This window comes from Chroicocephalus ridibundus, chromosome 5, assembly GCF_963924245.1.
Source record: "Chroicocephalus ridibundus chromosome 5, bChrRid1.1, whole genome shotgun sequence".
NCBI lineage: Eukaryota > Metazoa > Chordata > Aves > Charadriiformes > Laridae > Chroicocephalus > Chroicocephalus ridibundus.
The window spans coordinates 17,095,996-17,122,542 of NC_086288.1; the positions used below are offsets into that span (position 1 = coordinate 17,095,996).

General features: G+C 39.6%; 2 protein-coding genes across 6 annotated transcripts in view; one reads left to right on the forward strand and one right to left on the reverse strand.

Moving 5' to 3' along the window:
• Positions 1-5,099: 5,099 nt before the first annotated feature.
• Positions 5,100-25,329, reverse strand: C5H4orf33 (chromosome 5 C4orf33 homolog). Of its 5 annotated transcripts, XM_063336237.1 has the most exons (8): positions 25,233-25,329; positions 20,812-20,929; positions 18,268-18,384; positions 11,885-12,078; positions 10,652-10,712; positions 10,408-10,459; positions 10,101-10,300; positions 5,100-8,440 (listed from the first exon to the last, which is right to left on the reverse strand). In XM_063336237.1, coding segments are annotated over exons 3-8 (609 nt in total). In that variant the 5' UTR covers positions 18,270-18,384; positions 20,812-20,929; positions 25,233-25,329; the 3' UTR covers positions 5,100-8,340. The 5 variants fall into 5 exon arrangements, 3 of the variants coding, with proteins under 3 accessions (XP_063192307.1, XP_063192308.1, XP_063192309.1); XM_063336238.1 differs by lacking the exon at positions 18,268-18,384; XM_063336239.1 differs by lacking the exons at positions 18,268-18,384; positions 20,812-20,929; positions 25,233-25,329 and adding exons at positions 13,407-13,441; positions 13,899-13,998.
• SCLT1 (sodium channel and clathrin linker 1) overlaps positions 14,076-26,547 on the forward strand; it is a 46,383-nt gene continuing 33,911 nt past the window's right edge. The window contains exons 1-7 of the mRNA XM_063336236.1: positions 14,076-14,245; positions 17,334-17,401; positions 18,115-18,167; positions 19,022-19,091; positions 23,912-23,967; positions 24,344-24,476; positions 25,249-25,371. Coding sequence (XP_063192306.1) covers positions 14,212-14,245; positions 17,334-17,401; positions 18,115-18,167; positions 19,022-19,091; positions 23,912-23,967; positions 24,344-24,476; positions 25,249-25,371 — 537 coding nt within the window. The 5' untranslated portion in view covers positions 14,076-14,211. The remainder of the gene's footprint in view (positions 14,246-17,333; positions 17,402-18,114; positions 18,168-19,021; positions 19,092-23,911; positions 23,968-24,343; positions 24,477-25,248; positions 25,372-26,547) is intronic.

The following is a 26,547-nucleotide window of genomic DNA, read 5'->3' on the forward strand; positions in this document are numbered from 1 at the left end:
TAGAAAAGGTCAACGCCCATCCAGCTTCTCTTTGCTGTTACATGCATCCAGACTCTATACAGTAATTTGTAGCCCTCTACCACATCCTCAAAATACCTCTTTCCCAGGCTGAAGACAGCTCTAGCCTAACCTGTAGATGCTCATAAAAAAAGAACAGTCCCCATCACATAACCTGCCACTGGGAGGTAGAAAGCCCACTGAACATTGCACAAGTTAAAGCCCGTGTCCTGGCTTGAGGTAAACAGAACCAACTTTCTGTTCAGTAATTTTACTTCTTAGCTAGGCCTCTTCTAACTCTCTGAAATTCACAGCATATTGTGCAGAAATTCCACCTGCCAGTGGTCTATTCACACTCCCTGCAGAACCTTCAGAGAATTCACCTGTCAAGACGCAAAAAGCTCTTTTGAAGACGTACAGAATAGTTTCTGAAAAAGCTGTTATGCAGTGATTACACAGAAGACTCCTCCTTACAATAACAGGGACCTCTCACCAAATTTCAAGATTTCATTCTAGAAGTCATAAGAATTTAAGGAGGTACAAGACGACATTTTTGTCTGCTGACATAATGAAATATCTTCCTCTGAAACAGATAAGTATTTTGCTGAAATTAAAAAAGTTTTGAAGTAGATACCTGGCATAGGAGGTTACAGACCTCCCTGTTAACATTTAGGAAAGTAATATGCAACTTTAAAAAAAAGAAGCAATTATTTAAAGTGCTAGGCACAATTAAATATAAATACCATGGCTTGTATAAGCTATAAAGCATTGAGAGAGAAAGTACCAGTTTCCAAAATGTTTAATTTTCTGATGGAAGCAAACTCAGCAGTACGAAGGAAGTGAACCAATTACACTCCCTAGACTTAAAGAGATGAATAATTTTATGACAACTACTACTGGCACCAAGATATAAACTTCATTGCCTGCAGTGACTGAGTTCAAGAGAGCGAACTCATGAAATGAAAGACAAGATTAAACTGGCTAAAAATGTGTTCTACGGAGCGGAGTTCTGTATTTTAAAAAGATGACATCTGAAAGTTCCTTTTTTTTTTTTTTACCCCCCTCAAGAATCTGTTGCATATTCCAAGAAAGCCACTAAACTAGTCTGGCTAGGTTGGTTTTAAAACAGCAGTGAAGGCACAGTAATTTAGATTTGATTTCAGTGCTATTTTAATACAAATTAGTTAGTTCTGGTTTACCACATGTGTAAGAATACATTTGTATTTGCAAACAAACTATACAACTGGCAGAGGGTATTTACACACATATGGCATTATTTCTGAAAATGAATCACAAACATATTTTGGTCCCTTCATAGCTAGTGCAGAAACAGCACCTCCTGAACCATCACTCAAAGCCCTCCCACAGACCCTGCAGCTAAGGCTTTTGTTTGTTTTAAACCAGAGGAAAGAAAACAAGCAATGCCAAGCAGTATGCTTGATAGAACTAGCTTCTAGAACTGAATTCTCCTGATAATACTGATACTAATTTCAATAGGTAGACAAGTAGATGGGAAAAGGCATAATTGCAATGCACTATTAACTGTTGCATTGATCTCACTGGGACTATTTGTAAGAGCATGTGTATAGCTGTTTATACAACCAGTGTAAATAAGGGTTCTATAATCAGGCTTAAAGCACTTTCCAGTACTTTTGCTGAAGCACTGTTCAGAGACACGGTAGTAAACTAAAGCACTCACAAAAAGCAAAAGGAAGAAATCATCAATAAAAGAAATGCAGGTTAGCTATCAAACTTCAACAGCATTCTTATAAATGCACCTTAATTAAATGCAATGAAGTCTGCTTTAGAGATAGCTTTGGCAGTGTAAAAGAATAGTTTTAAATTTTATATGCAATAAATTATGCACTGTACTGTTCTTATTTTGAAAGCATTTTACATGGTCAGAATTTAAAATACAACAAACGTTCTGTGCTGTGCCTTTCAGAGGCACAGAACACCTCAGTCTGGAAACAAGGAACAGCAAGCAACACAGTACTTAAGATCACATTCATCAGTATTGTATCACCATAGTGCTGGGCAGTACAAATATTAACTTATTAGAAATGCAAGTCAGTTAACTAGAACAGATAATACAGTAGCTATGCCAGCCATGGCAAACAAAACATATACAATCCAGCATGACGTTAGAGTTTACTAGATAACACGTGACCTTGAATATTAGAGAAAACTATTAAAAAGTATACAAAAACATCAGCAAAATGTTATTCCTGCTCAGAACATTTGCATTAAAAAAAACCAACCCACAACGAACCCTGCAGTGTCACTGTGTTAGATTTTATCACCCACTATTCCTGACAGCCTAAGTTGCCCCATCTTTGCATTTGAGACACAAATCCCTTCTGCCAGTAGGACACATTACCACTCAATTTGGCTTTAAAGAAAACTTTCTTTTTGCATGTTTGTATTGAAGAACAACAATTTTCTGTCCCTCCTGGGCTACGGTTTTTCACATTGTTTCACATTCCTCTCTTCTAGACTTCACTCCAGAGTGTTTGCACCACTCTAGCCTCACCCTTGAAGGGGCACACCCTCTCTTACAAACCAGGCTACATTTTAAAAAAATTATTCCTTCAGAATTAAATATAGCCTTTTTGCAAAACCCAAAAGAATATTCAAATCAGTTTTGTGTCTTTTATATCACAGACTGACACCTCATGGAATTTATCTTCTGTTAATTTTGTCTCAAAATTATTTACAGAAATACTACTGTAGGAAAAGAAGCATTAGAACTGCAACTAAACTACATGGCATAGTGTTTCTTTTGATAAAGATGTCTCCAAAAAGTCAAAATAAGCCACCATCAGCTTGACTATAACATCTTTTTTCTAAAATCAAGGACATAGTAAGATAAGGAGTGAATCTGGTTAAGGATAACTAGGCTGGTAGTACCAAAGCATAGTTTTGATAACCTTCTTCTTCCACCTAGTGGCAAGAAGCATAAAAAACAAGGTCTTTGGGAGTTCAGTCATAAGACATTTTGAAACGAACTCAATAAAGATTCACTGACAGGTCAAAGTCATTTAGAATTCTGGTTTTCACATTGAAGTTAACAATTAATAAACATACTATCACAAGTAGCTTAGAAATGCACTTACAAGAGAATTCTTGAAACAAGCCTAAGTTCTCTTTATAGGTATATTTTTCATTCATCAAGCTCAGTATTTTTGTTTCCCAGGTTATTCAGTCTGATCATCACATAAGTAAGAGGTTGCAGCTATCCAAATCTGCATTCTGCCTCAACTGCTCGTGTATTCACTAAGAAGATTTGAAAGTAAAATTAAAAAACATTACAACAAAACAGCTCAGCATTTCATTAAACTTAAATTAGAAACATTAAAACAAATACCACAATAGTATAAACTAAGACAGATAATTATATTGCCCTAGAGATAAGGGGGTGGTTGTAGCAGAATATAAGAACTAACTGAAAGTTTCTCGTGACTTATCTGGTTACAGCAGAAAAAATACACCTATTATCAGTACTGAGCATTAAGTAAGCAACAGAATATCCATTATCTCACCTGGAATTTTAAGTAAGAGCGGTGTTTTCAAGCTCACATTCTGCATCTCTTTAGGATCAACTTTCTCACAACAGAACATACCAAATTAGAAAATTGATTAAACCATAAGCGTGTTTTCAGAGGCTAAGAAAAGTTGATACTACATCCTCATGTTTTCAACTAACCCTGGCGTTAAAGTTGTGGAAACTCCATCCCTTATCCTTTGTGCAGGATCTTCTCCTGAAAAGGGACAGAAACAGGGAAATTATTTCCCTTAGTTTCAATAAATAAATAAATAAGCACTGAAAATATGCTTGGATATTTATCACATCTGCTATCCGTTAAGCAGCAGGACTAACAAAATGTGCTGCTCATACATTTATATTTTATACATACACTCTGCCTCCTAAGCCTCTTACCTCAAGATAACATTAGGGCACAGGTCCATGAAATCTAAGCTTACCTCTGTGACAGCACCTCGTATCCCTTAAGAACCACACATTTCCTAGTTTTCTAATCAAAGTCTAAAGGTAAGATGCTATATGTACTACAGCTGAAGTTACGCATGCACCAACTGCTTCGAGTATCGGGCATTACAACTACAGGATAAGGGCTAAAAGATGAGGTCTCCTTTTCCTCAATTTGGGGTGCTACAGTGAGGAACTGCCTCCAGCTGTTCAGGCCCACACATTTTGCAAGAATACAGCATCTTTTGAGACTGTCTGTTCCTGCTGAAGTTGGCTACTGGATTTAAAAAAAAGTAGTGGGGGAAAAGGTGGTGACAACATTGTCAGAAAGGCAAGAAGGCAGCGATAACCCAACAGCCTAATTTCCTCAGGAATTCTCGCTAAATATGGTAAAATAATTTAAAATTGCCACAACACTGTCATGGCAGACTTTAAATGTCACATTTGAAGTTGTCTAAAGCCTCTGCAGAGCTAAAAAAAAAATAATAAAAAAAAAATCAAATACTGTGCAGCACCCAGTGGGTATTCCCCCATTTCTAAAGTAATAAAATTCCTGCATCTTAGATTAAGAACATCACATGATATAACTGGCACAAGGACAAGTATTATCCATAGGAAACATTTATGAGACAGGTTGATATTTTTTTTTTTTTTTTTTTTTAAGAGAGCAATGGATAAGAAGTGCTTACAGGTTTGAAGTAGTTAAAACCACTTGAAAGTGAAATGGATTTGTGGATAGAGTGCTTGCGTGATCTATGCTTTCCATCATGCAGCTTTGCATTTTATCAAGTTGATATCCGACATAAAGTGTATCTGGTGTGACAATTTAGAGAATTTATCTGTATTATTCTTGATACAAGTTCAACATACAAAACCAGCACAATGCTGATGCCCATATATACGTACGCATGTATATACACACATACAGTGAGCTAGACTGGATTGAATTGCTTTCCTTCTAAACCAGGATTAACACTTAACGAGCACATACTAAAATGTAACTCATGCAGAACAGTTTACTTTGTCTTTTCCTCATGTTTGCATGTCACCAAAACAGAGAGGCAATTCAGGCTACAACAGGACTCCACAGCATTTAAAAAAAAAAAAAAAAAAAAAAAAAAAAAAGCCTGGCTAAAAAGCAGATCAGAGCAAGAAAGCTACAAACTAGCTAGTCATCTCAATGAACTCATCCCTGCAAACCCCTGGGAGCTTTTAAGCAATGCTGGCAGGCATTGTATTGGCCATTGATGAGCTATGAATTCACTACTATGTGCCAAGACACTGTGCCTTCTAGACACTTCATCTAACATACGCCTGATGCAGAGACTCCCTGCTCCCTCCTACAAGTTTCTACTAAGGGATTAATTTAACTTTAAACCTTTAGAAACAAGTCAGTGCCCAGGTTCTAACTCTGCACTCCATGAACCCATATGGAAACCTTCTGATGAAAGCCATCACTTACAATTCAAACAGACTCTTAAAGCTTAGAAACATACAAGTGAACTACCTGACAGCAGTGTGGAGTAGCATGTGCCCTGAATAAAGTCTATATGATAAATCCCATTTTCAGAAGCATCAAGCATTACATTTTGTACTGCAGAGACAATTATTTTACTTTAAATTATTTATTTAGTGAAAGTAATCTATTTCGCTCAAACTTTATAATTTGCATCCAAAGTCAAATCTGAAGTTTCAAGCGGGAATGAATGCGAGATGAAGCCTCTGAATAAATAATTTGATTTACTGTCTTTTACATACAGAACATCATTCATCACATGAAAACAACCTTTGTGAGAAAAAACAGTAAACTCATTTTGAACCTTTGCACACACTTTTTTGACAGACTGTTTAAAGTGTAGTCTACAAGTTTAGTGAAATTATTTTTTTTTTTGCTTTTGACTGAAATTTCAAAAGCAGCTTTGAGATGTCAGTATCTAGAAGATGGTTTTTAATCAACATTTATTGGATTATTCAATATTTCAAACTGATGTCATTCTTTAGAAAGCTGTACATGGATTGAAGGTAGAAAAGAAGCCAAACAATTGAACGTACAATACTTGTAATTTTCAACAGATGGCACTTTATAGCAAGGAATCTATAGTGTCTAATTAAAAGAGAGCAAAAACAATTGGATTGCTGAGAACACTGAGATGCCAAAGTCTGCATCTGAAGAAGCTTAATATCCTTAAATTTGAAAGTATAGTTCTATAAAACTGGAAGTACAAAAAGGGAATCTAAAGCCAAATAAAACCTCTGAAGTAAAATTGTATCTCAGATATTAATCACACTGAGATGTTCTTCACAAAGGCAGGATATTCCCATCTTCTTTTCTTCTCAGACAGAATTTACAGGTAGAGTTAAATTTAAAGACAGCAAAGAAAACACAACCATCAGACTATGCTTATTACTGCACATCAGCTCAGAAGACAACAGAGAATTCTTTTAGCAATGACTTAGAGACTGCAGTCTTGTGCAAAATTTTACAAGCATTTTGATGTCTAAAGCTACATGGAAGATTTTTAGAACCATTTATGTGCTAAATAAACAAGAAAGGCCTGGAAACATTGCTGTCTCTGAGTCACAACCCAAGTTACACCTTTAAGTTGTCTGTCAGTGTTATCCGAGTGGAAGGTGCTTACTAACGAGAGTCACAAAAAGCAAACTGAGAATGACAACATTTAAAGAAATCCATGGGGACCTAACAGTACCTTCAGTTACCTAATCAGTAATTATAGAGAAAAAGTCACTCTTCTTGGACATGCACAGAGAAAGGACAAAAGGCAATGGACACAAGTTGCAGCATGGGAAATGGCAATTAGATAACTTTCCAAAACAGAACTAGTTGAGTATACCCAGAGCCTTTGAAGCGCCATCTTTGGACTTTCTCAAAACTAGACAAGGCACCAAGCAAACTCATCTAGCTTCAACAATAGCTCTGCTTTGAGCAGGATGTTAGACTTCAAGTACACCAGTCCTTTCCAAGAACTTGAAGGATTCTAAATTGTTCAGTAGGAAGTGCTACACAAAAGGATGAGACCCAACACCACATACTCAGGGCATAACTTCTGAAAGATGCTCCCTCAATTATGATTGAGACATTGTCTCTCACACTCCCAAAACAACCCTTCTCACAAAACTACAGAACATGACTGACTGTGTTGTACCCTGTGGCAATGACATTTCAACAGGATGCAAGATGTCCTCTTTCTAGTAAAGGACTGAGGACCATGTCTTGCTCTGAATCCTCATTCTGAACTAAACCGAAGTAGTTTGATTTTAAAGTCACGTACTTTTCAGATGTAGGATCTTGTTAGTGGATAAGCTTCCTATTTTCTAAGTTAATTTATATAGGATCAAGTCAGCAGCCACAATCAAGCAGCACTTACTATGCTAGACAAAAAAGAAACACCTCATTTGTAAATCCTGCGAGAGCTTACAGATTAGATGTTACCATCTAACAGTACTCAGTACTGTTAAAAATATTCATGCCCATATGTAGAAAGTATAGGCACACACAATTAGAGTACTTCCAACATTAGCTGGCATGCAAACAAAATTCTCATATGTCTGAGCTGAATCCTTAAGGTGATGTGACAAGGTCTTGGAACAAACAAGCTTTTGTAGCCACATAACTGTATCAAAAGGTTTTAGTAAACATTATTTGTTGCAGAAACTTTTCCTGGAATGTATGAGACTGCTTGTAAATCTATCCTCTGTACCCAAATATCACTAGAAATTCCGCACCGAATTTGAAGCGGAGAGGTCTGCTAATAAAGTAACACAGATTAAGTTCACCCTTCAGCACTGTGCAAGGGAAAACCTCAAGTATAGGAAGGTATGGGAAAGGGTAGTGTTATACCTCCACAGCATCTTGAGATGCAAGTACTGGGCCACAAAATGACACGATAGCTATATTCAGTTCAGGCACATAAGAATTTCATTCAACAGCCAAGAAACAAACAAGTAGCACTGAAAATACATCAGAAATGTAGCAACTACAGGAAACTGAAAGATTCCAAGCCAGATACTGGCCTCGTCAGGCTTAGAGCTCTTATGAAAACACAGCTGTAATTTTAGCACATTTTTTCTCCTTCATTGGTAGGAGTAGATTCATCTCTTGCACAGATGAAAAACTCCATCGCCAGATGAACTGAAACATACGTCGCTGCAAACTTCATACATTCAGAATCGACCGGCCCACATGCTTTACAGTTGATTTTAAGATCGATCAATGATTTTAGTGTCAAGGAAAGCCTTACTAATCTGGTATTTATAAACTCTGTTCAGAATGAAGACGTTGTTTCCATACAGCTTCATCTGACCTTAATGCTATAAAAATGTAGGCCTCAGTCCATTTAATTAGGAAGAAACTTCCATATATCTGATTCAGGCTGCTTCCAGTCTTCTCCCATTAGCTCTTTCAGGTTCAAATCTTTGAAAAATTCCAGGCGATGACTGCAAAGAGAGGAGAAATAACCAAAAAAAGTTTTAAGTCTTGTAGTCTTAATCAAAGGCAGTACCCCAATAGGTTTAATTATCTTTATTTTCAGATTTTCTTGGACAAGACCGTCACCACCATTCCATGTGTTCTTTTTCAAAACTTGAGTTTATAAATAAAAAACACTAGTATGTTCCTGAAAACCTTGTACTGGAAAATACAGAGCAAAATCCTCAGCAATGAACAAGTATCACACAGCGTAAAGTGAAGCTAACGAAGCGCTCACCTTTTAAACTCCCTCAACTTACGTTGCCTGGAACCATACTCTGAGCAAGAGCACAGTGATATCCTGCTTTAGGACTTATCCGCATTCCAACTCTCAACCAATTGAAAAATTCTATCACAGGGATATCCTTTCCTTACAGAAAAGAGGAAGGCTGGATAGCATAATGAAGCTAGTGAACATATTTTTTCTATAATACTAGAAGTCTTGTTTTAAGCATTATAAATCAGTTCTTGCTAAGAATTTCTCCTTTAGGCTACCATACAGAAACCATAGAAGGAAGACACTGAAGCCAACTGCTAATTAATACTTACATTAAACAACTGCCAAACAGTAGATAGAACATCTGACACTACACTAATCATTTAACAAAGTAAATGGAATTCTCTTATTAGGAAGTAATTTGTAAGAGCAAAGACAAACTAAGAGCAATGAAAGTAGCGAGGAGCAACCTCTTCACATAATTGCATCTGCTACCAATGTCTGAGAAAGCCAAAGGGTTTTTTGGAAGTGGTACTATAGAAAGAATAGAAAGAATCCCTTCCTGAAAAATATTACAGGCATTCTCCAGTTTACTACAGAAAATTAAGATTATCTATTTCTTACAGAACACTGGTAAAGAGAATGTATTTTATTAGCAATAGCTTAGAAATTTTTTTTAAATGAACAGTTATAGAAGCTAAGTTTTTCTTAAATAAAGGCAAATAAAGAGTAACTTATCTAAAATTTACCTCATCTGGCTGTCATTGTCTGTTGAGTAACAAGTTTGCATAAAAGCTACAGTGTACCCTCTAGAGCTAGGTCATTTATACAAAATGCCCAGAAGTAGCAGGTTTTCTTTCAAATCATCTAAGCCTCACAGTCAAAGAAAATAAACAGGTGCAACACACCATTTAAAAATCAAGGTACTCTAGTTTTTCTCTTGATACTGGGTATCCTTTTATTATCCTTTTCAGTTTAATTTGCCTTTTCAAATTTTTCCATAACGTGGAACCATCTGTAGAGGTGAGGTTGTTTAGAACGGTAGGGAAGACACAAAAGAGATTTACTGGAAACATATCTGGTGAAATTAACACTAAACAGCGCTTCAGGAGGTGGTGGAGGCAAGGAAAAAGTAGAACGACCTATCTATAATTTAGCTGAGGAATGTGATAAAACAGATGCCAATGGTGTTGAATGCATCATTTTCTATGCACCTAGGGGACAACATAGAAATCAAGCACTAATTACAGCTATCTGCCACAGTGCTTTATACAAAGTACAGTGCCAATGGATCTGGGGTTAAGCAGTATAATTAAAATTCTAGTGGCATTCAGTCTGAAAACCAGATCAGCTTTTTCAAGTATTCCAAGAATAGTGCAACTATATTACAAAAGAGCTAATTCTATGCTTACAAATCTGGTTTCTGTCCTTCCTGTAGTTCATGTTGAGGCACAGGATAAAGAGCTTCATATTTTCTGTCTTCTCCTGAGCCATGAATTGCAAATGCATTGAACTTGTTAGCGGATGGTGGAAAATAACTCCAAGGAAGATGGGCTTTACCCTCCCATTTAGTTTTCATTCTGGTCACCTCAAACTCTAAAGGAAGTTCTTCCTGTTAAAGGAAGAAAAAAAAAAGAGATAATGTCATCTTCCAATCAGGCAACAGGTACCTAAAACCAAATAGTTTTTCTGTACATTTGAATGTACTTGACCGCTTACTTCCCATACTCTTCTTTTGCCAGAAAGCAGCAGCACCAAGTGTTGTCCATGGCTGTCAAAAAAAGCAGAGCACAATTTTCTTAAAATGATGCCAAGTTATTAGTATACTGTTTTGCCATAAATATGTACATTCCCCATATTGGAAGAATTTCTGTACCCAGTCTTCCTCATACATATATCTTACAAGCATTAGAACTGGAAATGCAAATTAACATTTGTGACTTTTTCAGAGTGCTGTACTTACGGACAAAGTTCAACTTCTAAATAGTGTTCAGTTCTGTCACTCAGGAAAAATGCTTCCACAACTAAAAAAAAAAAAAAAAAAAACCACGATGCTGTCAGTATTTTATATTAACTATTTTGTAATATCCTGAGACCTTCATATCCCACTAAAACAATTATGTTCTCATGATTTTTGGCCTGTGCCATGCCAGAGCTTGACTAGCTATGTACATTCTACTGACAGCTTCCTAACTAGTTGAAATGTTGTGCCATAATTGTAGCTTCAAGAGTTTTTATTTTTAACGCCTATCATCATAATGACCTTTATAAAGCACCGTACTAATTTTATTTACTTTACCAATTACAGCTTTGGAAACACTCCTCTTGAAGGAGCAAAAGAATATGGCAAATCTACTACCTCATGTTAGCTGTCCATGGAGTAAGAAAAGCATTCTGATTCCTCAAATAGGCTTTGGAAGAGTGATTATTTTAAAATAGACATATTTTAGCTATTGCTTTCTACTTCTTAAAGCAAAAGTAGAACCTACCTTTAGGATTTCACTCCTATTTACCTATTGCAAATGCATTCATATTTATGCCACAAAATTATTTTGACATTCAAGTATGTCAAGCCACTGTTATTCCACAGGTTATATCAGTAACCCAGAAACTGAGTCTGAGGGCCGATACTATTGACAGGATCAGGAAGCGTCAACCTCAATCATTCCTGAAATCAATCCAGCTCATTGGACTGCATTTCTTTGTGGCCACCGAGTGACATAACATATTTGCCTCTTTTCCCAGTCATTCGTATTGTTGCACTACTTCAAAACAACAACTCACCTTATGGTCAGCAGTGTTAGTGATGAAAATCAATTCACCACCTAGAAAAAGAGCATCACTCTTGATACGGTTTGGGGTAGTTTTCAGCTGAATATAGCATGAGGCTTATAGTTACTTAAGGAGCTGTTTAAGGGTAAGGCAGTGATTACAACTAAATTCTTTCCCCGTATTCCTTCACAGACTGCTTGGGATGTAACAGAAAGGAAAATTTTTACTTTACACTTCAGATTTAAAAGCAGTAATGTGACCAAAGAAACCAAATTGAATTAGATATCATACACTCACAACCGTTAGATCAGTTTGAAAAAATAACCAGCACAGACTCTTAAATAAAGACCAGGCATATTAACTACAGAGGAATATCAGTGACTATACAAATCAGATATATTCGCAGCAGAACAGTTACACTTACCCTCATAGTCCCACAGTCTACTAAAAGGTTTCCCTGGCTCTCCAAGTGGTGCTGGCGGATCATTAAAGAAGGGAGCAGTAACTTCCATTAGCAGTCCTGCATTGTCTGACTTCAGCACAATTGTTACTGGCTCATGGCTCACAGGTAAACCATCCCATGTGTGTTTAATTGTAAATTCCATCTTCATATAATACCTAAATCAGAAAGAAGGGTCTGTCAGAGAAGATCTCAGATTCCATTTCAGCACAATGGCACTGTTTGCTTGGCCAGGGAAAAAAGCATACTTTTGTACAAAGTCAATCATCAAATTATGTTTTAACACATCAGAAGAACTGAAATAGTCCAGCTTTTATAAAGCAACTAAATAAACAGTTACATGAATGCTTTTCATAGATTTTTATACCTGCATGGTTACAAATCACTCTGAAGTCTTAACAAGGTTAAGGCATTTCAACTACGTACCTAAATAAACACCTTCCAAAACCATCAGAAATATTTATCAAGACAAGAGATGAACAGAACAAAGTCTCCACTACATGATCTTACATGATTTGGTACCATGAGAAAAATAGATTGAGAAAAACCTTTCATGAATCCAAGATGCAAAAAATGAAATAATGAAGTACAGCTTTCCTTTGTGGTCATTGTAAATGAGACAAACTACAGGATTTCACGGAAAACTGCAAGCCCATCTTGTTAAACACACTGAATGCTTGCAGAGTAGCAGGAACAGAGAATCCTGCACTCCAACAGCTGCCATTACTTAGAAATAACTGTACAAACCTTAAGAATAGCCTTAACCTATTTGATAAACAAAAGAACCAGTGGAGCCCAGTTTCCAAAAAGTTTACGGCCCCTGACGCCTCCCCTCCTCAGTATTATGAGTTCTTTTCCATTTCCACAAGAATGATCCTTGATTTGTTACCTTACACATCTCCTATCCATACAAGGAGGGAACTGGCAGTACATAGCCTGACTGAGAATTACTCACATGCTGTTAAGTCCTGTGACCAGAGAGGTGCTAGCTCAGTAGCTGCTGTAACCATGTTTCCATCAGTGGGGAACACTAAATGGGGTTATTTCATCTCTACGCAGATCCCCATTTTCTTGGAGCTCACAGAAAGGTAAGCACAACTTACCACATTCTGCAGGTGTAATACATGAAACAGGATGTAACCACGTGCATCACACTTCCCTATACGCCATAGCCTTGCTCTTATGACTACACATACCAGTATTGCTCTTGAACAGAAAACCATGAAATTTTAAAAATAAATAAAGTAATAAGGAAAACTGCAAACCTCTAGCTTTCATTAGAGGTCTGCCTAGTGCTAAGGTTGCTCAACTTACAGGACAGCAAATGCAAGATTTCCCCAGTTAACAGCTCTTGATACAAACTTTATTACATTACATAGACTTAGGTAAGCTGGTTATTAGCATGCATTTCAACTATAATAAAACCAGCAATACATAGCAATGGTCTAAAAGTAAATTAAAACAGCAAGAGGAGGCCTTTCATTACCTTTTAACACTACACCTCAGCCAGCTGTTAATACACTGTAAAGAGAAGCAAATGCTAAATTAAAGAGTTTTACAGCAAGTACTTTCTCAGCCGTTTAAAAGCACTCGGACTGCATGGCCTCAAGCTACACAGCTGACAGCAGCCGGCTGACACCCTCAGACCCCACCAGCAAGGAGAAAGCCACCCCCCTCATCACCTCACGTCTCTCCCTCGCGAAGGGGTTTACGAGATAACGCTGCTAACGAGGACAAAAAACAAGGAGGAAGTAATTAGACCGCTGTTTTTCTTAATTGCTCCAAGAGGACAGGGGGAAAGCTGGAAACCGCGTAAGAGGCGGCAGCTTTTACTTGTAAAGATTTCATTTCAGAGGGCTGGAAACTGTTCCTGGTTTCGGTTACCCCTCTGCTACTCCAGCCACTATCAGCAGCGGCGGCACTTCCTGAAGAGAAATTTAACGCGTAACCACCTATCGTTAACCCAGAAGTTCCTCACAGAAGTTTAACGAGGGATTTCTTGCAACTCTGAAAGGAAACTCGGCTCCCCGGCAGCTCGAGAACCACCCGCTGCCTGACCGCCGCCGCCGCCGCCTCACAGAGCCCAGCCGAGCCCCGCCGCGCATGCGCACGCGCCCCACTCCGCCCCTCCCTCCCGCCGCTGCGCTACCGCGTGACCGGGGCGCCGTTGGGTCCCGCGCCGGTTGCTGAGAGGCGGCGGGCGGCCGAAGTTACCGGCCGCTCCCCGGGCTTTTTGTGGGCTTTCCCGAGGCGTAGCTCTCCGTGGGGCGGTGAAGCTTTCCGCTGGAAATATGGCCACTGAGCTCGGCAGCGGGGGAGAGCCAGGTGAGGTCTCCGCGAGGGGTGGGCTGCCCGCTCGCCAGCCACGTATGGCCGGGTTGGCCGGAGTGCTGCCCCGGGGCTGCGTGATGGGGGGAGCGGTGGAGCCGAGGCCTGGACGCTGCCTCTGGGGAGCTGGGGTCAGCTCCCACAGAGGGTAGAAACCCTCTTGCCTGTGGTTGTAGCAACGAAGATTTGTATTCTGTAGCTCTTCTAGTGTTTCTGTTGACAACTGCTGCAGTAACAGCATCAAAACTGTTTTTTGGTTACCTTGGAGACTAATAATTAAAAGCTACTAATGAGGGTTATAGCCAGAAACACGTGCATTTTTGTCATAATGCCTCTTTAGTTAATAAACAACTGCATTTCCTACGCTTGGCTTACACCTGGAAGCCAAAAAAGCTGTCTTGTCAGTTACTCATAAAATTTGCTTTGCAGACTAAAATTGGTGCTTTTAATTAAGTGGTCTTTGTTCCAATTGTGATAATTTTAATGTAAGCTTAATATGACTGAATCAGAGTACACTTTAATTACTTACCAGCAAAATTTGCTTCTGCACAGTTTATATCCCTATGAATAGGGAATGGGTTGGTGTGTTGTCCCAAGAAAGTTACTGTCCCTGTCGCTAATTAGTGTTGCGGGAAAACTTGATACCATGGCAGGTAGTGTGACAGGATCACAGTGCATGAAATGCTATGGCTGTGCTTCACTCAAAAATCAAAATCTCGGTTGATACTAAACTTTATATGACAGCTGTGGGTGGCCCAAGGTGAAAGACCAGCTCTTCATTCTGAGGACCTTAGTAGCAGAAAAGCTTCTGTTTGAGCCAACGGAATCATGGCTCAAAAGCCCATATCTTTATCGAGCTTTGCATGAACATTTGTTATACTGTGATGTGAACAAATCATGGATTTTGAAATATTGGTATTTTATTTTTTTATACATGTTTAGTTTGCCTGGGTGTAGCTTCTTATTTTATAAATCTTTAGGCTCTAAATAGAGCTCAGACTACATTCACTGTAAAGTGGTAAGAGTTCCCTTTTCTATCAAGGAGTTTAATTGTCTCTTTAAAAAAACTTCATACGTTTTGAAAGGTGCCAAAAGACAAATTTGAAGTTGGCTTGCTTGCCAGCTTAGACATAAGTTACTTGAGGCCTGCTGTAAGTCTGATATATGGATTGATGTTTCTCTTGTTTCATGAATGTGAAATCAAAGTTCTAAAATGCCGAATGTGTGTAATACACATAAAAAGAGATTCTCTAAGCACTACTATATTTAGCTTTGCAGAATAAATATTTGCTGTGTTAAATATGTAGCTGTAAAGAAGCTTCTTAGAATGAAATGCTAGTCTCTGGCACTGATCAGTTACAAATTGAGTTTTACCTGAATGCTTTTTGCAGTATCGGCAGCCAACCCTACAAATAATAATTCATCCATTCCATTCCATATTTTTGTGATAAGCTACTAAATATGTAGAACTTTTATCAGAATGTATTTAATGATTCACTGTTGAAGGTGAGCACCTCTGTAAGGGGTCTTTTAAGATTTGTCCCATTTTGCTCCTATGGCCTCTTATGTTTGCACATTGCTTTGGCTGGTGAGGGCAGCCACTTTGCCCTTCCTGTTCCTTGGCATCTTTTTACTATTACCTCCTTTCTATCCCCTCTGTCTTTTTCCTATATTCTCCTTTAGAAGATTAGAAGCAGAAAAAGAACCATGGCATGCGTATCAAGAAAAATAGGCATGAAGTTGTTTTAAATCTAAATGTATGCATTACCTTCCTGACTTTCTTTTTCTTCCCCCTTACCTGTTCCAGTCACAAAGGTGTCACTGGGATACTTTTAAAATAGCATAGAATTTTTCGGTTGGAAGGGACCTACAATGATCACCAAGTCCAACTGCCTGACCAATTCAGGACCAGCCAAAAGTTAAAGCATGTTATTAAAGGCACTGTCAAAATACCTCTTAATACTGACAGGCTTGGGGCATTGATTGCCTCTCTAGGAAGCCTGCTCCAGTGTTTGACCATGCTCAGTAAAGAAATGCCTAAACCATTCCCACACATCCTGTCACTGGATACCAGGGAGAAGAGCTCAGCGCCTCCCTCTCCACTTCCCCTGCTCAGGAAGCTGTAGACAACAATGAGGTTGCCCCTCAGCCTCTTTTTCTCCAGACTAGACAAACCAAGTCCTTAGCTGCTCCTCATATGACATTCCTTCCAGCCCTTTCACCAGCTCTGTTGCCCTCCTCTGGACACATAAAAGGACCTTCACATCCTTCTTAAACAGTGAGGCCCAGAACTGCACGCAGTACTGGAGGCGAGGTTGCACCAAGGCTGAATACAGCAGGATAATCACTTCTTTTGACTAGCTGGTTATGCTACATTTTTGTTAGATCAAAGAATGCTCCGTGAACAAGTGGAAGGAGCTTGGAAAGAAGAGAGTTATTTCTCTCTTCCAACCTTCTGCTGGTTCTTCCATTTGTAGTACAAGTAGTCTCTGAAATCCCAATAGCTAAAGTTAGATGATGTTCCCAGCTCAGCAGTGTGAAATCTCATTACTCACTATGCTTTGCTTCTTTCAGAAAAAGCGGATACTGACAGACTGCATTTCGTAATTCATGTTTGGGTTTCTTCTGGATATGCTTGAGTGCTCAGATCCATTTCTCAGTGAAGCTCTCTTGACCTAAGTTTGTTGAAAGTTTGTTGACAACTGCAGGGTTGAGTTCCCAATAATAGGTTAATTGTCAAACATCCAGCTAATTGAATTGGACACATAGTGTGATTTGTTGCACTTAGACCTCGTGAATCATTAAGATGTTTATGTGTTTGTGGGTTTTCTAGGCAGAAAATTTTTGTAATTTCTAAAAGAAAACAGAATGAATATGAAAGAAAAGCAGTTCACTATTATTACATGGTCTTTGTAGGCTTTTCCAAGTCCTGTTTTCATTAAAATAATGATGCTAAATAGAAGAATTTTATGAAACACATTGTGTGCCCTCAGAGCACTACACTGTTAAACATATTTCTGACTGCCAGTCAAGTTTATGTAGATAATGGCACATGTAACTGATTCTCAAACTTCGTATTTTTCAGATCAGAGGCTAAATGTGGCACTTGGACAGTACGAAACAGACGAGATTTTAAGAGCTACTGATGAGCAGGTATGTGAACTCAGGGATGGAAGTAGTAAGAATTTTTGTGATGAGTTTTTGTGACAAACGTCTTTGCAGACGTAGAGCACAGCCTACTTCAGCGTGGCCTGGTCTTGCTTTGGGTCCATCACACAACTCTAGAGTTGCTTGTTGTTTTTCCAAACAGCAACAGCAGAATAAAACTGTCGTTACGGTGAATTCTGGTATTTTTGGTGCATTTTCAAAAGTTTGTCGTCTGCAGGAGAACATATGCCTGAGAGAATGCTTGATTTCTACTTTAGTGGACTTTTTCACTTCTACAGACTTTGCTTTTTTAAGAGATTGGTCTCATGTTGAGATAACTTTTTGTGCTGGGTACTATGAGGCTGTCTGAAAGCATGCAGAAACTAGGGCATCAGCACTTTCTCGATGCTGAGGTGCACGGAAGGGAACTTAGCACTTACAGAAACTTATGATTGTTCTTTTAAGAGTGAGATGATTCCCCCTCAGCTGCAATTATGCTTTCTGTCAGAGCATCTCCAGAAAAATAAAAAAAAAAGAAAGATACTTTTTTTAAATTGGGCCAGCGCTTGAGGATTTTTGAACATAAACTTGAAAATGATCATGTGGGGTATTGTGTATGGTTACAGTACAAGCAGAACAACAGCTTTGGGTTTCATACAAAGATTTAAAACTGCATGTAGTCAAGTGCAAGTTCTAATCTGTAAAGTATTTCATTACAGAAAAATGCCCCTGGTGGTGATGGCATATCAGGATCCAGGATGACGGACCAAAGGTAACTGGTTCCAAGTGATAAGTGGGAATACTACAAAGTATTCAAACAAAATTGTCACATGCTTTTAAAAGTGTAAATATCCAGGTGAACCTGGTCTTACATGTGTTCGCAGCTCTGAGAACTTGAGTGGAGTCTGTAAAAGTGTTCCTGTAGCGGTTGTTTTTAGATATTATTCTGTTTATTCAGTAAATTAAATATATGACTTTTCTTCCATAATCTGTAAAACAAAGGATGAGAGATGAATGAAGGAATTCTCTGGTCTAAATTTTAAGATAAGAAACAAAAGTGCAGGTAAGATTGTACTGATCTTGCCTGTTTCACTGTCTTCAACTAACAGTTGCCTATTAGTAAATTGTTTAATAATCATTGTCATTTCCTGTTATAAAAATAACCTGTCATTTCTTGTTAGCTTTTAAGGCTCTAGACTAATACAGAATTTTCAGAGAATTACTATCAATTACAAAAATATTAGGTAGGAAAAGCTATATAAGTAGAACTATATTATTTTACATTGTCTTATAGGCCACTTTACTATTCCATATGAAAGGCGTAACAAAGTTTAGTTTTTAATCATTTGGGATCCTATGTATGCAATATTAATGTTATATTAATGCTCATTTATAATGTCCCACGTTCTAGTTTTGTTATACAGGAAAACTGCTGTTAATGATCATACTTTAAAAGTAATAATTAAATTTGTTCATTTGATTCTGGTGAATGTCGAGCTTGGAAATGAAGAAAAAGTGACTGTTTCTTCTGTTCTCTAGATTAAGAATTCTTTAAAACTAGTTAATTATCAGAACAATGTTTTGGCATTTACAAATTTACTCTAAGCATGTTTTTCAACTTTTTAGGTTGTCAACTCTAATCGCGCAGTATGATAAACACTTGGAAGAAATGAGAGAACAGCAGCAGCTTTATCAGGTATGGAGGTTCCTAACGTTTCAGACTATATTCTTAGTATTTTATAGTATTAGTATCTAGGCCATGAGTTTTTGTCAATAAAGGAAAGTATGCCGGCTCTTTGCTTCGCAGACTTGCTGGACTGCAGTCTGCCTCAAATGGAGGAACGGAGAGCTTTCTGTGGAAAGGTTGGGATATTCATAGAATCATAGAATCTTCATGGTTGGAAAGGACCTTTGAGATCATCGAGTCCAACCAAACAACCTACAATCTCTGCCAGTAGAGCATGCCCTGAAGTGCCCCATCTAGACCTTTCTTAAACACCTCTAGGGATGGTGACTCAACCACCTTCCCTGGGCAAGCTGTTCCAGTGCCTGACCACTCTTTCAGTAAAGTAATTCTTCCTAATATCTAATCTAAACCTCCCCTGCCACAACTTCAGACCGTTTCCTCTGGTCCTGTCATTATTCACTTGGGAGAAGAGGCCAACACCCACCTCTCTACAACCTCCTTTCAGGCAGTTGTAGAGGGCAATGAGGTCTCCCCTCAGCCTCCTCTTCTCCAAGCTAAACATGCCCAGCTCCCTCAGCCTCTCCTTGTATGACCTGGGCTCCAGAGCCCTCACCAGCCTGGTAGCTCTCCTCTGGACACGCTCCAGCACCTCAATGTCCCTCTTGTACAGCGGGGCCCAGAACTGAACACAGCACTCGAGGTGAGGCCTCACCAGTGCCGAGTACAGAGGCGCGATCACTTCCCTGCTCCTGCTGGCCACGCTATTCCTGATACAAGCCAGAATGCTGTTGGCCTTCTTGGCCACCTGGGCACACTGCTGGCTCATGTTAAGCTGGCCGTCCACCAGCACCCCCAGGTCCTTTTCTGCCGGGCAGCTTTCCAGCCACTCTTCCCCAAGCCTGTAGCGTTGCTTGGGGTTGTTGTGACCGAAATGCAGGACCCGGCACTTGGCCTTCTTAAACCTCATACAGTTGGCCTTGGCCCATCGATCCAGCCTGTCCAGGTCCCTCTGTAGAGCCTTCCTACCCTCAAGCAGATCAACACTCCCACCTAGTTTGGTGTCGTCTGCAAACTTACTGAGGGTGCACTCAATCCCCTCATCCAGATCAGTGATAAAGATATTAAACAAATCCGGCCCCAAAACTGAGCCCTGAGGGACACCACTAGTGACCGCCTGCCAAGAGGGTTTCACCCCATTAATCACAACTCTCTGGGCATGGCCATCCAGCCAGTTTTTAACCCAGCGAAGAGTACACTTGTCTATGCCGTGATTCGCCAGCTTCTCCAGGAGAATGCTGTGGGGGACGGTGTCAAAGGCCTTACCAAAGTCCAGACAGACAACGTCCACAGCCTTCCCCGCATCCAGAAGGTGGGTCACATGGTCATAGAAAGAGATCAGGTTGGTTAAGCAGGACCTCCCTTTCCTAAACCCATGCTGGCTGGCCCTGATCCCTTGGCCGCCCTGCACTTGCCGTGAGAGCTTGCTCAAGACGATCCTCTCCACGATCTTTCCTGGTACCGAGGTCAGGCTGACAGGCCTGTAGTTTCCCGGATCCTCCTTCCGACCCTTCTTGTAGATGGGCGTCACATTAGCCACCCTCCAGTTGTCTGGTACCTGCCCTGTTGAGCAAGACTGTTGATAAATGATGGAGAGAGGCTTGGTGAGCTCTCCCGCCAGCTCCCTGAGTACTCTTGGGTGAATCCCGTCCAGCCCCATAGATTTATGTACCTCTAGGTGCAGAAGCAGATCACTGACTGCTTCCTCCTGGATTATGGGTGGGTTGTTCTGCTCTCCATCCTTATCTTCCAGCTCAGGAGGCTGAGCACCCTGGGGATAGCTGGTCTGACTATTGAAGATGGAGGCAAAAAAGGCATTAAGTATCTCAGCCTTCCCCTTGTCTTTAGTTGCAACTTTCCCCCCCGCATCCAGTAAGGGATGGAGATTCTCCCTGGCTCTCTTTTTGTTGTTGTATTTAGAAAAGCTTTTTTTGTTGTCCTTAATGTTAGTGGCCAAGTTGAGCTCCAGCTGGGCTTTTGCCTCCCTAATTTTCGCTCCGTATAACCTAATGAGATCTCTGTACTCCTCCTGAGTTGCCTGTCCCTTCTTCCAAAGGTGGTAAACCCTCCTTTTATTCCTAAGTTCCATCAGAAGTTCCTTATTCATCCAGACTGGCCATTCTGCCTGCCCTTTAGACTTGCAACACTTGGGGACAGCCTGCTCCTGGGCCTTTAAGATTTCCTTCTTGAAGAGCGTCCAGCCTTCCTGGACCCCTTTGCCCTTCAGGACTGTCTCCCAAGGGACTCTCTCAACCAGTGTCCTGAACAAGCCAAAGGCCACCCTCCGGAAGTCCCAGGTTTTGCTAACCTCTCTCCTTACATCGCTACGAATTGAAGACTTGACCATTTCATGATCACTAAACCCAAGGCAACCTCTGACCACATCTCCCACGAGTCCTTCTCTGTTTGTGAACAGTAGGTCTAGCAAGGCACTTCCCCTGGTAGGCTCACCTACCAGTTGTGTCAGGAAGTTATCTTCTATGCATTCAAGGAACCTCCTAGCCTGCCTGCTCTCTGCTGTGTTATATTTCCAGCAGATACCCGGCAGGTTGAAGTCCCCAACCAGAACAAGGGCTGGCGATTGCGAGATTTCAGCCAGCCGCTTATAGAATACTTCATCTGTGTCCTCATCCTGGTCGGGTTGTCTATAGCATACTCCCAGCACAACATCTCCCGTATTTCCCTTCCCCTTCATCCTTACCCATAAACATTCGACTTTATCGTCACTGGAATCTAGCTCTATACAATCAAAACATTCCCTAATGTACGGAGCCACACCCCCACCTCTCCTTTCTTGCTTGTCCCTTCTGAAGAGCTTATAGCCATTCATCACAGCATTCCAGTTGTGACAGTCATCCCACCACGTTTCTGTGATGGCAACTACATCATAGCTGTCCTGCTGCGCAATGGCTTCCAGCTCATCCCATTTGTTGCCCATGCTACGTGCATTCGTGTAGATGCACTTGAGCTGGACTACCGATTTCGCCCCCATCCTTGGCCCTTTATCCCTAGGCTCATTACTAGTGGGCCTGGTTTTATCCCCTTCCCCCTTCGATTCTAGTTGAAAGCCCTGTCCATGAGCCTTGCTAACTCTTGGCCTAGTACCCTTTTCCCCTTTTTGGGATGGGGTTTTCCCATTCTTAGCGAGCAGGCCCGGTGTCCTGCAGATCAAACTATGATCACTGAACCCAAAGCCCTGCTCATAGCACTAGTTTTGGAGCCAGGTGTTGATCTGTCCAATTTTCTTGTTCACCCTTTCGTCAGTCCCCAGAACTGGAAGGGCAGAGGAGAACACAATTTGTGCTCCCCAACCCTTGACAAGCCGTCCCAAGGCCCTGAAATCTTTCTTCATTGCCCTCAGACTTCTACTCTCTAGTCCATCACTGTCTGCCTGTAAGATCAAAAGAGGGTAATAATCTGAGGGCCGTATCAAGCCAGGAAGCTTCCTGGCTATATCCCTAACACGGGCCCCAGGGAGGCAGCAGACCACCCTGTGGGAAGGGTCCAGCCTGCATATGGGACCCTCAGTTCCCCTCAGAATGGACCCCCCTATGACTATTGCCCTCCTCCTGCTCTTCACAGAAGCAGTCTTAATGCGTGGAGCTGGCTGCTTTGGCAACTCCCTGAATGGGGCTTTATCAGCATCCTTAGTTCCCTCATCATCTACCTCCAGAGGCCCATATCTGTTCTGTATGGGCACCTGGGGGGGCATGGGGGTCTGGAGGGGGCTCTCCTGCTCTTCCGAGCAGGTACCTGCTTCCATTCCCCCCCATCATCTCCTAGTTCCCCTCCTTCTGCCTGGTGAGTTCCTGATTGTCTGAATTGCAGAGATTACTGTGCGCTTGGAGAAGTAATATTGTGAAATGAAAAATGCATGTTTTGTTTCTCTATGTGTTTGATAGGATTGCAGGTATTTTCCTAAGTGACATTCAGATGAGGCAGCTGTTTCCCTCTTTCCTTACAGGTCTGATCTTGGCCGTGCAGTCCAGCTAAGTCCTGCAAGTGTAGATATACCCAGCCTTCTTCATTCTTAATAACTCTTTGGATTCAAATAATTCTTTAAGTGTTTATTATCATGGAGGCTGAGATGGAGGGGGACTGTCCTCCTTTTAACCACAGAAAAATGAAACTTTTTAATGCTTCATATGAGCACCAAAAAGCAAGGTGATATGTTTAATAATTAAAACCTGTATCATATAGAAGGCAATTTTTGCTTGTGATCTACAGGCAGATGTTATACTCTGGTTTTGCTTTAATGCATTTAATTTCTTTGATCTGACCATCATAAAGATTCTGCAAATACAGCCTTCAAGCTTGGTCGATTTCAGAAGGCAATAGAAGCACTATGGGTTTCTTGCAGTATTTAGTTAATAAAACAGTCCATTTGACTCATGTAACTCAAGTTTCTTCTCAGTTAATTCCTAAACTCTTTTCTCAAATGCTTACTGCATAAATGATGAGAGTTATCCACTGTATCCGTAAAAGAACTTGAGTTAATTAAGAATTAATCTGTAAGAGCTATAAGAATTCCAAAAGGTAAGTTTAATGCTTATAATAACTTCTGAACACTTTGGTATAACAGGACTTCACAGCTGTTAAATTTAAGTGGCATCCTGTGATTTTCCTTAGGAAAGAAAGTGACTTTCATTTACTGTATTATGCTGAATTAAATTGTCCATCTTTTACATTATCACTCAGAATTAAAAGGTGAAAGAATTACCAAAGGTTGTGTCACTTAAATGAGTGCTTGCTCTGTCATGTTTTTGTATTAGGCACAAATGAGCAAGATGAGACAAAAATTTGAAGAAGTCACCAAGGAAAATGAAAGGTAAATAATTGCACTGCCCTGTTACTACTGCTGTTTTTTATGATTTCTAAACCTTAAAAAGTTGTGTTTTTTTCTAGAACCTTGAAATCTCTTGGATCTACTTAATAGTTGAAGATTTAATTCGCATGACCTTACAGTCTTTAAGTCCTTAACATAAATTACAGCACCTGGTTTAGGAGATTTAACCATATCTTTAAAAGAACTAGATATTAAACTATTTCAAACTGTCTGTTGTGTTTATAGAAAACAACTTAATAGATTTAAATATGACTTAGAAGTAAATAGTATGTACAGATTGAAGGTACAGTATAGTTCAGTTGTTAAAAAAAAAAATCCCTGTTAAATACTCTGCTGAACTTAGCTCTTTTAATTTCAGGCTGCATGCAGAGTTGAAAGAGGCTCTTGAGAAGCAACTGGAGGCTCTTCCTTTCATGCCTTTGGGAACTGATATTCCTGCAGATGAAGACATAGTGAGAAACCTTCAAGAACAACTACAACTGACGAATCAAGTGTGTGAGATGAAACGTTTGTACTGTTTTATTTCTCTTCTTGTGCTCTGGCAGATTAAGGGAAGCTGTTTTATTTCTTGGTTCAGAATTCGTTTGTTCAGAGTTCCTGAGCCCTCTTAACTTTCTGTAGCTAACGAAACAAGTACTTAGACTTTCAACTTAAAGATGTGAAGGAACTTCTTTCCTAGATCCATATAAGAAGTTTTTAATATTAATTTGCGCCTGTAATTTTACCTAGTTGACTTGACCTTTATACTGAATTCCTGACCAGGAAATTAATTAATTACTTTGTTCAATTCAAGTTTTTGTAGTAGCTTGTCATTTTAATAGAAAACATTGTAATGCGATATGAGGATGCAAGTATATATGGGGTATAGAAAATAATATTTAAATCTGAAAAGATAAGCAAATTTTTTTGACCTTATTAAAATAAGGTATCAATCCTGTTGCGTTTGATTAAGGTATAGTTAAATTGCCAGTTGAATTTTGGTGTTATATTATATATACTGTAGGCCTACAGTAAATACCTGTAAAAGTTTGAGCTGAAAAAAAAATATCTGGGAAACTTGCAGTTCACTTGTAGTTGGAAGTTTCTGTTTTTCTGCATCTGAATTTGGTGTTTTGTCTGTGTAGTTGTAATGCGTGCAGAGAAAAGTACAGAAAATGGCATTTCTTCAAAATAGAAGTTAAGACCTCTTAGTTTTAGAGAATGATAGACGAAGGTAAATGTACTATAATAGAATATTTTATACAAACCATTGTTCTGTAACAGGAAAAAGAACAAGCAATTGAGCTCTGGCAGACTGTATTACAGGAGCATGATCGACTCCAGCAGCAGTACCAGGAACGTATGACTGAAACACAGATTCACGTGGCTGAAAGGCAAAAGCAGAAAGTAATTTTTACTTATGTTTTTGTTAATTTTGGAATGTCTTTCTATACTGTAGAAATTCTGGGTCTGTGTGTAGTCAAACTGAAGTGGGGGGGGTTGTACTAGTGCTGTTAATTATTTTCCATAATAGTCATCTAAAAAAAAAAGTGGTTGGATGTTATTACTGATTCATCAGCTAAATGCACTGTTAGAATTGGAAAAGTTCCTTATTTCAAATATATGGGCAGGAACTTGGGGCATGCACTGAGTCTGAGTCTTCATGCATATATGTGTACGTGCATATAAGTAATCATGTGTTTGAATTTTGTGGTTGGAAGTCTTCAGTAGAGTTCAACAACTGAAAAAGCTGCCAAAGATTTCTGAATTCGAAGGTGGAAGTCTTTCATGTTTTCTCCTGTGTTTGAATTCCAAATTTTGTTTGTAAGATCACAGTGGGATAGTGTGAAAAGTAGTCTTCATTTCCTGTTCAAGTTCACTGGGATTCTTCTAATGCTAGCTTGTGTTCAGCAGCCTGCTTCTCTTCTGCTGTTCCTGGGGAAGGCCTTTCAGGAAATCTTAGATCAGAAAAGCTGTTTTGCTCTGACGAGCTATATAAAGATGCTCGGTGTATGAAGAACTAATAGAAAGCTTCATGCTTTTATGTACCTCACTACAGAAATTTCTAGGTCTGTGAAGAGAAGCTAGAAATTTTTGACATTTCCTTTCCATTTTCAAGTACACTAGACTTGTGCGCACAGTTACAGCTCACCTATATAACAGAAATCTTTTTTACTAATTTTTGTTCTTTTGTGGTATTAAGTCCTCCTCAGCAATATGCTCTTTTCTGAGAAACAGGAAAAATATCTGTACAGCTATTGTGCTCTGTGAAGTTTCATAATCATTTCAAGTAATAGTTATGAGGGCTTTCTTATCTACGCGTAGTTCCAACTTTTTGCTCCTGTTCCTTCTGTTAGATTATTTCTTGTATTGCATTGTCAGTTACTGGTGACATCCACATAATAGAGCATACAGAGTCATTGGTAGCTGTTGGAGGGTTTAGGGCTGTCAGATTCCACTTTTCATTGGTAACTAAATTCTTGGTGGATTTTAATGCCATTGTAACAAGAATGAGGTTGAGGTGTCTTTTATTCTTAAATGCTACTGGTTTCCCACAAAAAGGGTTTGCTTTTAACGGAGGGG